General features: G+C 40.4%; 1 protein-coding gene across 1 annotated transcript in view; it reads right to left on the minus strand.

Moving 5' to 3' along the window:
• Nucleotides 1-15427, minus strand: part of MAST4 (microtubule associated serine/threonine kinase family member 4) — a 533198-nt gene that overhangs the window by 386619 nt on the left and 131152 nt on the right. Inside the window, 1 exon segment of the mRNA XM_055330979.1 lies at nt 5251-5404. Within this exon segment, the coding sequence (XP_055186954.1) occupies nt 5251-5404 (154 nt within the window).

The following is a 15427-nucleotide window of genomic DNA, read 5'->3' on the forward strand; positions in this document are numbered from 1 at the left end:
CCCCTTTCCTTCTTGAGGTAAAATTCACTCGGAAATGCTTTTAAAACTTTTTCAGAGGTTATTCCAAACTGATTCCAAGAGTTCGAGAAAGAAAAATATCTATTTCCCCTCCTCCCAAGACAGAACATCACATTCTGTGTCAGAAATCCTGGTTTATATACTTGCAGAGATGGTTTATTATTCCTAGATGCACCTTACAAGCACAGATAATTACTCTTTGTTTTACATTCCAAACAAGCCACTCTGTTTTGAAAAACACAGCTTTCTCCAAAAGGAAAAGAATCCTGCCTTTCCTGACTATGAAGGCTGCAACATACATCACGGTCGTGAAATTCAGGAGCAGGGTTTGGGGCATTCCTTGGCCTAGCAAGAAGCCAGGACGCAAGATCCTGACGTGTTCTTCACCCCCTAGCTTCCTTGCTGCGAACTGTCAGGCACCTATTCACATATTTATGCCTTGACTTAAGGGTCCATATAATGATTAGAATAATGTTCCTTTTACTCATTAGGGGGCTCCAGAGCCCATGTAGCATTTACATGATGCTTCTGGGTGCTGACTGAACAAGTTGCATACCATGAAGAGAAAAAAATGCCTTTAGCCTCAAAAAAGAAAAAAAATTTTTTCAGGCAGAGTTGGACATCATAAGCTCCGGGTTTATTATTTAAAAGCTAGCCTTGCAAAATAAATAATTAAAATTAAAATTAAAGTACTGATGGCATTTTTCTTTAATACCCTGAGGTCACCCCAAATTTTAGTTAGGGAAGAAAATGCCAAAAGCTCAACTATGGCTATCAATGTATGATAGAGGTAAGGGCTTTTCGCTTCCCCCCTTCATTTTCTAATTTGTCTATATTAAACAGATATCACTTATAATTTTAAAAAACAAATACATGCAAATATTTTTATTGTAAAACACTGTCTTAACTAAAGAAGCCAATGATGACAAACAGAATTATTGGCCCCAATTCTTGGCTTGAAACCTGCCTGACCTGGTGGACATGCACTCTCCTGCTCCTGTTTTTCACCAGAACATAATGCTCTGGGTAGCTGCTGGTCCAAGAAAGAAGATAGGCAGGTGGAGCAAATATGGACCCAAACAGCATCCTACAACCCAATCCCAGCAGAGCTCAGATGAAAATATCCAAAACCCAGCTGATCTGTAGCTACATGAGTGAGAAACAAACACTTGTCTCTACCACTGAAATTTTGTTGTTTTCCAATATTACTGTCACCTACTGATAAGCCAACTAATACCAAAAAAAAAAAAATCAAAACCAAAACAAAACACCTCAGTGGCAAAAACATGGTCTCATGGATTGAATTGCAGCGTGTAAGAAAGACCATAGCATCCTTCATGTGCCCATTAATATAGGGAACCCAGCTGACTCCCATCCCAGTATGAGAAAACTCCTTGGCAGACATGAATTGTTTTCCTCCTTCTTGTTAAACATACAAGTATTTAATCACATTTACAGCAAGTCCTATGAGGCAAGCAATGCCCTGAGACCATTCCGCAATGGGATTTCCTATAAAAACATATTGTGAGTCTCTGTCAGTGTTAAAACATAACTCTTTTACAACGTGATATTTAATGCTTGTAATGGTCTTCCATTTTATGTGTATATATGTATGTTTAGCCATTATCTTTTGCCAGGTCTTTAGATGATATTCAATTTTAATTATAATAAATGGTGCTGATATAAATATAACTAGTGTTATTTCTCCGCACACATTCACAATTATTTCCCTGTGATGAAATCTGAGCAAGAGAATGGCTAGGTTAACAAATGTGCAAACTTCATGGGTTTTTTATCATGGATTAAGTGCATGGTTTTAATTTACTTTTGTAATTAAGGGACAAGGATCCCTACGGATTGAGTTAGCCCTGGATTCCAAATGAGCATAAACGTTCCCACCCAGGGTTCATTCCAATTAATCCTGCAGGAGTTTACTAAGTACCTACTGTGTTAGGAACAGTGCAGTGGTTACAAGGATGGACTCTGGAGTCAAAACACTCAGGTTCAAGTCTTGGCTCTGTTGTTCGTGAACACCAAGATCTTGTGCTGTTCCAACTACCTGTTCCTCAGTGTTTTCATCCATAAAATGGGGATAAGACTGCCTCCCTCACAAGTGGATAAATATATTTAAGAACTAAGTCAATAAATTCTCTATAAACAGTGCATGCCACACAGTAAGCTCTTAAAGTTAGCTGTTACTATTTTTAATTTGTTTTGTTTTTTAAAATTCACAAGAGACACACACAGAGAGAGAGAGAGAGAAGCAGAGACACAGGCAAAGGGAGAAGCAGGCTCCCCATGGGAGGACTCCAATGTGGGACTTGATTCCAGGACCCTGGGATCACGACCTGAGCTAAAGGCAGAGGCTCACCACTGAGCCACCCAGGCACCCAGTGGTCATTATTATTAGTGATAAGTAGATGAAAACATCACAGATCTTCCTCTCAAAGAGCTAAGTTTAATGAATCTGAGTCGCAAAAGTTTTAAGCTATAAGTCTTCACAAAAACTTTGTTTTAAAGAAAGCAGTAGAGCACCCCCCCCCAAAAAAAAGACTTTTAGATTAAAACAAGACTAAGCAATAGGAAGATAAGCTGGTCTTTAACGTATAAAATCTAGCAGGCACAGACTTCTGAAGACAAAAACCAGTTTGACTTAATTAAGTTTAGCAACAAGTATATTCCAAGGTGAGATCACGTACGATTATTCAAGTTGCCTATAACTAGTGGACATTAGGTTTCCTAAAGATCAGAAGTGAAGTTTTCTATCTGCTCCAACCAGACTCTTAGCACACTGCCTGACATGAAGTAGAAACTCAGTGGACAAGGGATCCAAACTGATGTTCAGAAGCCCAAGTTCTCCATCAACTGCAATTCAATTCATGCTGCACATAGTACTAATAGCCACCCCATCACTGGGCTAAGTGCTTTGCATAAATTCTTTCATTAAATCCTCAGCTAAGCTATTTAGAGGACCAATTAGAATGTTTTCTTCATATTCCAATAAAACTTACAAGCAACTTTTTTAAAAACCAGACTGATGTTCATGAGATTCTTTTAAGCTCTCTCTCCTAAGGGCTAATAAACATTTTTGAAAATTATCTGACCTAACATTTAATTATCGAAAATAACTGTATAGCACACAATTTACAAAGTGGGAATCAATCTCAGATTTATTTTTTTAAAGCTGTAAGCCAATTTCACGATTCAGGTCATTTATCTGCATCAAGACCTATATACTCTTGTGTGGTTTTAAAGCTTGAAGTCGGGACACCTGGGTGGCTCAGCGGTTGAGCATCTGCCTTTGGCTCAGGGTGTGATCCTGGAGTTCCAGGATCGAGTCCTGCATAGGGTTCCCTGCGAGGAGCCTGCTTCTCCCTCTGCCCATGTCTTTGCTTCTCTCTGTGTGCTTCTCATGAATAAAATCTTTAAAAAATAAAGCTTGAAGTCAACTCCTCCAGCAAAAATTGGAGAGAACCATCACTGCTCTTCCTTTTGATCAAAAATAGCCTAACCAAAGTAAGTACATTTCCTAAGTGAAATGAGTAAGCAAAGGGATGAGTATTTTAACCATTAATAGTTAATCCCCCCACCTACAAAATAAGGGTTGGACTACCTAATTTTTAGGATCTCCCTGAAAAAAAAAACCCAAATAAAACCCCCCAAAAAACCCCGAATCTACAAAAGGAAAGCAAAGAAAAATTCGCTAACAAGCATTGAAGGAACATCAGTAAAACTCAAGCATTGAACATTTACTTAAACTTAGTGAAGTGCAGGGTGGTTTTTTTTTTTTTTTTGACAAATTTCTTCCCTTTGGCCTGAATTCAGTTTCACCCTGTATTCTAGCATTATGCCACAATGGGTCAAAGGTTCTAGACTCTACTGAGCCTAATGTTGGAATCACTTCCGTTCCCAGAAATTTCAACTCCAAAAAGTCAAAATCCGTAATTCTCAAGAAAATGTGAATAACTCAACTTATTTTTCAGACCATTTAAGAACTGGCAGAGAGGCCCGTCATGTGCAGAGAAAACATTGCTTTGGGATTTAAAATACAGTTTTTCCAAAGATATTTATATTAGAGGAAAAAAGCACTCAGAATGAAAGAGAAATCCAACCTTCACTGACTTAAAGTTTAATAACATGAAAATTTATACTCTGAGTTGTTAAAAAAAATGCTTAAAATTATCTTAAGTTGGCTATCTTTCAAGTCAATACAAGTGATTCTGGGGCTCTCTGTATTTGAAAAGGTTTTAAATTAATTTTAACGACATGATTAAAAAACGTGTGAAAGAAAAAAAATGGATGAAGGATACTCTGAGTTATTAAAAAATGCTTAAAATTATCCTAGGTTGGCTATCTTTCAAGTCAGTACAAGTGATTTTTGGATTCTCTGTATTTGAAAAGTTTTTAAATTAATTTTAACAACATGATTTTAAAAATGTGTCAAAGAAAAAAACGGATGAAAGATTTGAAGAGACACTTCACTGGAGATAAAAGTATGTCCAACAAGCACATGAAAGGATGCTCAACATTGTTTAGTCATCAAAAAAAAATACAAATTAAATCCACAATGTGATAGGACTATCTACCCATTAAAATGGCTAAAATTAAAAAGGCTGGCAATACCACAAGCTGGCAATGACGCAGAGCAATTAGATCGCTCATCTGTTGCTGGTGGGAAATGTAACATGGTACAATTTTGGAAACAGTTTGGCAGTTTCTTATAAAGTTCAATATACACGACTGATAACATGCACCAACATAGATGAATCTTAAAAATACACTGAGCCCAAGACGCCAGACACAAAAGAACATGCACTGTTTGATTTCATTAATGTCAAATTTTTAAGATAAACCTAAGCTGCAGTGACGAAAAGCAGATCTCTGGTTGCCTGCAGCCAAGAAATGAAGAGTGGGCGTGAGGATGATCAGATCAGGGCATAGAAACCACTTGATGTCTCAAATGAGGTGGCAGCTAAGTCGCGGTACACAGTTGCCAAAATCCATACACACGTCCACTTAAAACAGGTCCCTTTTTTATTGTACGTCAATTTTGTTTCAGGAAGAAACTATCAGTCAAATCCTCAACTTTACTGCTCTCTGCATTGGATCAGCTTTTGCAAAATGGTCTGCAGAGGGGCAAGCCCATTCTGAAGCAGGCCAATTTGCGCAGCGGGACTCCGGGGTCCACGCAGCATGATTCCTCCTCTTCCATGTCCACCACTCAGTACTCACCTGTCAGAGCCCCTCCCAGGCTGCCCCGCCGCAGCTCTCGTCCATCCTCACTCAGCTGTCTTTTAAACTTCAGAGACTTTGCAGGGCCAGAAGTCACATCGGGGTTGCTGCATTTCCGACACGGCATGGGTGGAGGGGAGAGGATGTGGTCAAGCTGCAGAAAGAAAGACAAGGACGTCACTCACTGAGGACACTCTCAACACAGCCAGCTGGCAACCCCAGTGACCAGCTCTTCTCTTATCCTTCTCTCACTCCCTGTCCCCAAGCCTGCTTCTCATGTGGTTAGACAGTTCAGGGGGTCGTGCATCTGAAAAACATTCTGGCCGGCTGCAAAATCTCAACAGCAATCATTTTTAGGCTCTAGGCCACAACAAATTAATGGGTTGTGAAAGCAAGTTGAGTAGCTCTAACTAGTATTTTTTTTAATATAATAAAAGTTGTTAGAGTCCAATGAGGAAGAAGTACTGTGTCATAAAATGTCTGATAAAGTGATACTTGGGTATGTGTCCTGAGTCATTGGGTCAAATATGTGTCTTTCTATGGACCATGATACCTCTAAGAAAAATGAATAATACTGTTCTATTGAGAATCGATAGACCACTGCTTTAGTTGTTCACAAAAGATAATCCCCAAGCTTCTGGTGCTCACAAATATGTGCAGGGAACGACAATTTCTAAGCACCACAGCCCTTAATGCAAATCAATACATCCCTATACTGCTTTATAGCTTTTTAAAAGAAAACCTGTCACGAGAATCAGAGAAACTAAAACCACTTCAAGAGACAGCTTTCTACAAAAGAATCCCTTGTGTCGCAACACTTATTTCAAGATCTGTCCTCCTTTTCTAAGAAAACCTTTCATATTCGAACAGGGCCACATCTTCTAAAATGTTCACCTTCAAAGTACATATGCATATATATGTGCCTAGACGGTTATTAAGGACAAAAATATTCATATGCATATACCTATATAGAGATGGTTAATTAACAAGAAAGAAGTACGGAAGGTATTCGTGGAAATTCCAAATGCCACAGAAAAATACTTGGTAGAAATTTAAATTCAGAGAAGAGTTCAGTAGCACTGCCCAAATCTGGGCATTTTTAAGGATGCCTCCCTGAGATTTATTTTGTGTGGTTTTCCTGGGCAGAGAGAAGGATTTCTGCTTATACCTGTCTGCGTTTTTTTCCAATTAAGACTCTCAAGGATATATTTTATAGGAAAATGAAATTGAGGGACAAAAATCATCCACTGGTCTGTCTTTGCACCGAAGCATATTCAAAAGCATGGCACGAAAGAAATTTAACCCTATGAGTAACTCCCCCAAGCCCACTGAGGTGGAACGGACTCATTGGCTCAGCTATTACAAGAAGCCAACTCCCCCCTCCAAGTTCACTGCATTCATTAGTGACACTGAACAGCTGGATTTCAAGCACTTGTCAGTAAGACCCACCTCAAATTTTTTCCCTATCAGGTTTTTACTGTATTACATTGCCACTCAGTGTTCTTGTGAGAGGTCCCCCCAAAAAACTTGCGGTGCATCCACTTCAGGATCAAGCCAGATCAGTAGAGAAAAGGGATTCCAATTCCAGATTGCACTTTTGGAAGCTCTTTGATGAGTCTGCTGTTCACTACAACAGTGTCCTACCTAGGACGACCTCCAAGAAGGAACCGAATCTAACTTTAGACACTTTGGCCTGAAACCTTAAGGACACCAAACTAGCTCAATGGAACCCTGGTCAATGACACATCAGCTACTGGAAAATGCAATCAGTGGTCCAAACGTAGTTTCATCATTACACAATGTAGAAGTTATTTCTGCCTCCTTCTTGGCTCCATTTTATGCCCTTATCCCAGTTTTTTTCCTGCCAATTTTAAAAATATTTTTAATTTTAAAGTAGGCTCCCTACCCAACATGGGGCTCAAACTCACAACCCCGAGATCAGGGGTCGAATGCTCTACCAACTGAGCCAGCCAGGCGCCCTCTCCTGCCAATTTTTTTTTTAATCTGAAAAATTTCAGAACAAAATTTGCAATGACATAAAAAAAATGTTTTAAGACTACAATGAGCACCCTGATTTCCATGACCACTGGTGAAGGGTTAACCTTTTGCCCCACTGTTTTTTGTTCATTTTCTCTTTGTCTCCAATCCCCACACAGAGTAGTTTTTTGCAGACATTATGGATCTTCACCCCCTCAAAATTTCAGCACACTTCTGCTAAGAATAAGAGCGTTCTCTTTAATTCTCCTACCCTGTATTATATAACCTTTCAAGAGGTGGCAAATCTTTTGTTATCAACTTAAATCATAAACAACTGGAAAAAGATAAAATAAGTTTCTATCACGTAGATTTAATATCAGGAATTTGCTCTTTTACATTAAAATGAAAAGTTGCAGCCACAAGGTGGCAATGTGCCATAGACATTCAACAAAACCTTCCCTAATAGCTTGCCATCCTGTCCTGTAAATGCACCGGGAACCCCTCAGAGTGTCTAAGTGACTTCAACTCCATTCCACTTAGTTATTTTCTCTTAATTGCTAGTGGCAGCTGCATAAAATACAAATATTTATTGTTTAAGGTTCATCAACTTCTGCTACTGATTTTTCACCTGAAGTTAAATTTTTCAGCTTGCAGAATTACAATTACTCTCCCTGGGGAAGACTGTTTATATCACATATTAACAGAGGGTGGAAAAATAAGCAGAGGAAAGATAAACTCCCAAATAAGAATTATGTGATTCCCTTACATATCTCCAACAAAGCCCTTGAAGACAAAACAAAGGCAGAAGAAGAAGAAATCAAGGAGAAAGTATAACAAGAAAGAAAGAAAGAAAGAAAGAAAGAAAGAAAGAAAGAAAGAAAGAAAGAAAGAAAGAAAGAAAATCCATTTCATCACATATATAGCCACAAGCTCTTAGTCCATAAGCCAGCATTTTTAATCAGAATCACAACCCCAAGAGGGGAGTATTATTTTAAATTCTGGGAAAATGGAGTCAGCGAACTGTGAGGGCTGTAAATGTTTCAAACACAATATAAGCAGAAAAACCTGTAAGCACAGTGCCATGTTCCAGGATTCCATTTCCTTCTTCACATCAAATCACAGTCCCAACAGGGCTCTCTCTAAATAGATCATTTTTCCAAATTTGCTGGGTTGTCAGGGGCTCTACTTTTCTTTCTACAATTAGTCAAAGCTTCTCAAAATGGTCCACTGCAGCCCTACAATTTATTCTTCATTTTTTGTTCTGATTCAAACACTCATGCTCCATTTACAAATATTTCAGCACACCCTAGAGCTTAGAGTAGACATCCAACATATCACTTTGGACACTGCCCTTTAAATGATTCCACCTTCGTGCCGTCCAACTTTTCCAAACTCCCAAAGGCCTTCATACTACAAGAAGCTCAACTAACGACAAGAGCTTGCCTTTAAACTTCCAGTGATGTTTAAGGGCATCGAAGCCTGAACTTACCATACTTCCTTCACACACTTCGAATTTTCCTCACTAAGCAGACAACGGACTGCTGGAGAGCCAGCCCCACGGCCTTGTCACACACGTACCCTAGCCCGTGCTACTGCTCACTCTTACTCTCACTTTCTGCTTCCATCCTTGCCTCAGCACAGCAGCCAGTAACCCTTCTAAAACATAAGCCAGATGCTCCACAACCCCTGCTGGAGTCCCCCGCAGCTTCCCCTTCACCCAGAACAAACCCCAAAACATGGCAATGCCATACAGGTCCTACCACTCTACCCACAGGTCTCTGATCCCAGCTGTTACCACTCCACTCAATCCATCTTGGTCTGTTGCTGGACCTCTGGTGCCCCAGGCATCTTCCAGCACCTTTACCTTGACCACAGCCTCTGTCTGGGACTCGCTCCAGGTATTAGCTACCACGCTCCCCTCCCTCACCATCCCCCCATCTTCCAGGTCTCTATTCAAACGTTACTCTTCCAGGGGGGCCCTCTCCAACTGCCTTGTGTAAAACAGCGTGCCCAACACTTCACTCCCTTCTTTATTTTTCTTCCTAACATCTACTGCCCCATGTTAGATCCTTCATATTTGTTTATTGTCCTTCTCCCAGAGATGCTAAGTTGCATTATATTACGTACTAGTCTGTTCCAATTGTCCACTGCTCTACATAAAAGGCACCATTGTCAATACTGGTTGAAAGAGCAAATGAATGGCAACCTCTGGTATTTAGCTTAAAATACAATAGAAAAATAAACACGTGCTATTAAGTGTTTTTATTGCTGGAAAAAGTTGAATAAAATTATATTAAATGCTACTCAAGGTGAAAACGCTCAACTGAGTCTCAATCATTTTGACAAAATTGAATGCTTCGTGTATGAAAAAGACCCTGGGGTTACAGCAAACGCCATCTTTTTAAAGAATCTTTTCTATATACAAACTAATATGCTAATTTTTTAGCACTGCTATCTCTGAAGGTGATTCCTAAATAATGAATTATTCGGCCTCTTAACTAGATCCCAACTAGCATATTCAATTGTGTCTATCAATCCAAGCCCTTCCCTCCACTCTTGCTTTTCTCTAATTCCTCACTCATTCCCAAGATGTGGCACATGCATTTTAAAGACCCATCCAGAATGCATGTGCCCTAAGGCCAAAGTTCATTAGTTCACCAGGATCATCAATGTTACCTGCATACAGAATGAGGCTCACCAGTAAAGTCTTTTTTATGCTAAAAAAGAAAGAAAGAAAGAAAGAAAGAAAGAAAGAAAGAAAGAAAGAAAGAAAGAAAAAAGACTGAGGACGTGTAACATGGGGTTATGAAGACAATGTTCAGCTATTCTGTTTCTTGATATTAAATATTTTAAAAAAACTATAGGTATGGAAATGAATAATTTAAAAAACTGCACGGACCATGCCTGTAATCTTAATTAACTGCCAACTGCCTCCATCCAAAAAGGAATCCGATCAACCACCTGAAACAACTTTATTTCAAAACAGGATTTTGTTAGCCTTCAAACCAAAACCTATAAACAACATTTTAAAATTTGATAGAAAATAATTCTATCGTTAAGACGGTCATTACTGGATTCCTACCAATTTCCGCAGTGGTTAGAAACACCAACAGTTACTACCTAATTAAGACAATTAACTATTTCTATGCCCGTTTCCTCCTCTACAAAATGTTAGTAATACCACCTATCTCCTGAGGTTGTTGTGCATAGTAAAAGAATTCACACATGCACTCAGAACAACACACAGAACACAGTAAGTGCACAATAAATGTTAGCTGGGATGGTTATTAAAATTGCCATATAGGAAGTCACCTCATTCACAAACATCTCCATATGAGTACTTCATCACAAATGGCTTGCGAGGAAATTAAAACTGATTACAATTTTTACCGAGTTGTCTTATTTTTCTTTATGGCTCGAAGGAGAACTTGGCTTGAACTGCTTTACAGTTATTTCAGGCTGTTATTCTCATGCTATAAGGTGTTCAGTGTGCATGAAGCAGAGCTGTATGGAAGGACCTGAGCTCAAATTTGAACTCTTGGGTGCATCGCAGGGCCACGCTGTGGCCAAGCTACTTGACTCCTCTCTAAAGTATGGGCCCCGGAGGTAGGGAGGATGCAGGCAGATGATGCATGAAAAGGGCTTAGCACAGTGCTTGGCACATTTAAGTACTCGTTGATGAATAATGTTGGTGACAACGGTCACCATGGCTCAGCTCAAATTCTACTTTCTCTTAGCCCATTGACTGGTAAAGCACGTGGCTATTCACCTGCCCCTTCTGAGCGGCATCTCTCAGGTGTTCTTACCTCTAACTCCATGCTACTCAAATAGAGCAAAAACATTTATCATGCTCGCCACTGCATGAAAAATAGGCAACCTCCCTTTTCCCCAGTATCCTAAAATCTAACTACACAGACTGAGTCAGACCCTGACAGGGCTATAATCTTGGCCCACGCTGTAATGGGGGCTCATTTAATTGATTTTGCTGACGTTCATTTTGGATGATACCACCCAGAATGCCTGCTTCCATTTAATGATATGGTAACAAACAGCCATAGAAGTCCTGCCACCCTGCTGTACCAAGTGAGGAAGAGCCTCTATTAGACAGTATCCACCGTGTCAAGACTCCTCTTTTATAAAAATATTTATGAAGCACTTATGGGCCAGGTATGCCTCTGGGCACAACAGGAGACAAAACTCTTTGCCCACCAGAAGCTTCATGCTACTTGGAGAAAGAAACCTGAAGAAAATGTCAGTTCTCGATAATACGATCAGGTGTGCTTCTGCTGGGTGATGGTCTGATGTTACCCTGGGAACCCCACAATGCACATAATTCATTATATTTCTCTCCTTTAATCACTGGCAATCACAGGGCAAAGTCTGTGTAGCCCATCACTACCAAGATTTCATGGGTCTGCTTGCAGCACCAACCTCACACTGGATTTTACTTTACCCTCTGCTGTAAACTGAAAGTTTGAGCTCTCCCCAAATTCTTATGTTGGACACTAACCCCGAATGTGATGGTATCTGGAAGGAGGGCCTTTCGGAAGTGATTAAGTCCTGAAAGTGGACTCCTCCTGAAAGGGATTAGTGCCTTATGCAGAACATCCCACAGAGCTCTCTTGCTTCTTCCACCATGTGAGGACACAGCTCTAAGCTCTATGAAGCAGGAAGCAGGCCCTCACCAGACACCGAATCTGCCAGTGGCTTGCTCTTGAACTTACTGGCCTCCCAAATGCTGAGAAATAAATGGTCTGAATCCCCTATCTATCACATGCTGTTACAGTCAGCTGGGCGGACTAAAATACCCTCTACAGCGTGGTTCTCAGGTCACGGCAATCTTGCCACTGAGGGGACATTTGGCAATATCTGGAATCATTTTCTGTTTTCACAGTTTGTTTTCTTTTAATATTTTATTTATTTATTCACGAGAGATACAGAGAGAGGCAGAGACACAGAGGGAGAAGCAGGCTCCCTGCAAGGAATCTGACGCAGGACTCGATCCCAGGACCCCGGCATCACAACCTGAGCCAAAGGCAGACACTCAACCACTGAGCCACCCAGGTGCCCTGTTTTTGCAGTTTAAAGGGAGCACAGGCTGCTGCTCTCTGCTGGCTAGAGACCAGATGCTACTAAACACAGGTCAATGCACAGAAGAGCCCCCAACCAAAAAGAATTACCCGGCACAAAATGTCAGTTGTGTCACTAGTAAGAAATGCTGTTCCATACAGCATTTCATTTGTACATCTTCACCTATTTTTAAGTTACTCATCTTGCTGAGTTATGTGTTATTTTAGGTCATCTTAAAACCTTTTGAGAACAAGAAAAGAGACAGAGGGAGAGCACAGATGGAATCTTTGCAAAAAATTGATCATGTCAACAAGTCTGTTAAGCAAATAATTTCTTGAGCCACATTAATTTACCCAACCTACTTAGCTGTTTATTGCAATTCAGGTTCTCAAACGAATACCGTGTTTTGAAAAATAACACATCGATTGAACGTTTTTAAACTGGGAGATGTACCAGATACCAGTACCATTTTCCATCTTCAGTTTTTAATTAATTCTTTGAATCACAAACTTCAATTAGCAAAATAAAACGTGTTTCAGAAACATACTAAAATACATTATTAGATCAAACTACAATGGCATTCACCTAAACAGAACTGCACCACTGGTTTCATCTCTTATGAGAATTGATTTTCTTTCTTCCCTTCTGAGAGAAATATGTAAATTAGCACTTTGATACCACTACCTCACTTTTGTCTGTCAACTCAACTTCAAGAAAGTCAATTCCTTTGCTTATGAACATCTCTAAACACACACACGTCCCACCAGAAAGAAATATTATTATCACAGTCCCAAGGACAGAGCGCCACGCAGCAGGCATCTATGATGTTTACATTAAGCAATAAATTCAATAGTCCACAGATGTTAAAAAAAAAAGCTAATATTATGTTTTTTTTAAACATAGTATTTTTCAAAGTTTAGTTGAAGAACCATGACATTGGGGAAAGCACAGGGAATATGTTGATTTGACTCTGCATATATATCACTTGCTTTCCTGTCACTTTAATATTCTTGACGTTTTCCCTGACCTTTATTTAGGGATCTGATCTATTCCTGAAACCGTTTACTTATTTGAAGTCATTAAATTCCCCTGGCACCATCATGTCTCCATCAGCGACCTAACTCAAGATGCAGACCACAGTTGACAAGGCAGGAAGAGACAATACACTCCTCTGCACACATCTATCCTCCATTTGAGGTCAGAGGGGGGAAACGCTCACGACTCCACACAACTTTACGTTATGCATCCACTTGCCCCGTCTGGCAGAGGGAGTAGATCCCCAAGTAGGTACTATTCTTATGCCCATTTTACCGATGAGGAATCATATTCAGAAAGATCAGCCCCTCCAAACTTAGCAGCTTCTCGGGCAGTACTAAAGGAATCCAGCCCAAGATTGCTTACCCCAAAGCCCCTGCTTCCCTCACTATCCCCCCCAACAGTCTCTTAGAGAAGGGCTCACAGTGACGAAACATAGGAAGCCCCAGAGAGTTAACTCTGATTTTCTCTTCCATCTCTGGTCCAAGAAGACTCCCTAGAGGAGAATGGATCTTAAGAGTCTGATGTTAACCAGTCTGAATGCTCCAGTTCACTCTTGACTGGCAATCTACAACAGGTGATTTCTAGGGTTTTCTAGAGCTGAAATCCTTAAGCCAGAGTTATAGAATCACAAAATATTAGGAGTAGAAAGATCACCTCTAGTCTCCTTTCCTGCCTTTTGGAAGACTGAGGCTCAGACATGTCAAGTCAAACCACCCAGGTTTAAAAAGATAGCTAGTGCACGAGGGAGGCCAGAACCTGTACTTCTAGACCTACCATCTATTGCCCATCACACTGCGCTCTCTTACCTACTTTGCTTCCTGCAAACGACTGATGTTCCCTACTCTAAGTGACTTGCATGATTTTCTATGGGCTTTTATTCATATATGCTCTAGTAACTCAAGGTTGTTTTAAATATATATATATTTTTAGCCAGATGTGTACTATGGACTTGGCACTGTGCTAAGGACTGAAAAACTGAGAAAAGAAAGGGACAGAGTCACCTTCCTTGGGTCACTTCTACCCAAGTGCAGGAGACCGACACAAAAACCCAACCACAAAACAACAGGACAGATGCAAGGATGGAATTAGGTAGGAGGGACTACAGTGGTTTTGAGCAGAGCTATGGCCTGGCATCTAATTATTTTGTCTGTGTTGGTTGAAAATGCTGGTGTTACTTTCTGCCTGAAATGCGGGGGTGAGGGGGGTGTGACTTGTATATACTCGCACAGACTGTGGTCTTCTCAGATACTCAGAAGCCAGTCCAGGGGAAGCACAGAGCAGGGTGTTGACACTTGCTAATTTTGTTTCTGGATTGGCACTTCTCAAACTCAACCACCACATCCTAAGGTGGAGGAGAGACAGAGCCTTTCCCAACCCCCCATCCCCTCCCCGGCCGCACTACACGGCAGCATGATCCTCATCGTCTATCCTTCTTGAGGAGCCAAGTGCTCACCACAGGCCAGGTGCTCTAGGAGTAATACGAGGCATCACCTCCTGCCTCCCAAGAGGACCAGAAAACAGAGAGGAAGACGACAGTGCTTGGAGGTGAGCCCACAGCCAGGAAGGCATTCAGCCACTTGGCCATAGAAAGGGCCTCAATTATCATGCCACCTATCAAATAAGGATAATTCTACTTCCCTCACAGGATTTCTGTGGATTAAGTGAACCAATCAAGATACAATACAAAGCTCCTAGCAAGAGAAGACACTCAAATGTTTCCTCTTCCCCCATCCCTTATCTTAGCCTAGTTTATTTTGTCAGAATCATTAAAAAAAAAAATCATTAAGAACCCAAATTTCTTTTCAAATAACATCTATTAAAGCTAAAAATAAACTTTATTCAAGTTTCTGGAAGAAAAAAGAACTTCAAAATATGCTCTCCTTGTATAATATTTAAGCTCTTTACCTGAATAAACATATGAATTAATATTCATTTCATGTTTTCACATTAAGAGGGAAAACGGGATGTTTGAGTGAGCCTGCATGGGTGGCAGGAGCAAACCAAACTCTGACCGAAGAGGTAAAAATAAACATTCCTAAGAAAAGCATTCCTAGGAATCCTTGAGGCCTGGGCCCTCAGCAGGCATGAGGCC

The sequence above is a fragment of the Nyctereutes procyonoides genome, unplaced genomic scaffold (assembly GCF_905146905.1).
Source record: "Nyctereutes procyonoides isolate TBG_1078 unplaced genomic scaffold, NYPRO_anot_genome, whole genome shotgun sequence".
Lineage (NCBI taxonomy): Eukaryota > Metazoa > Chordata > Mammalia > Carnivora > Canidae > Nyctereutes > Nyctereutes procyonoides.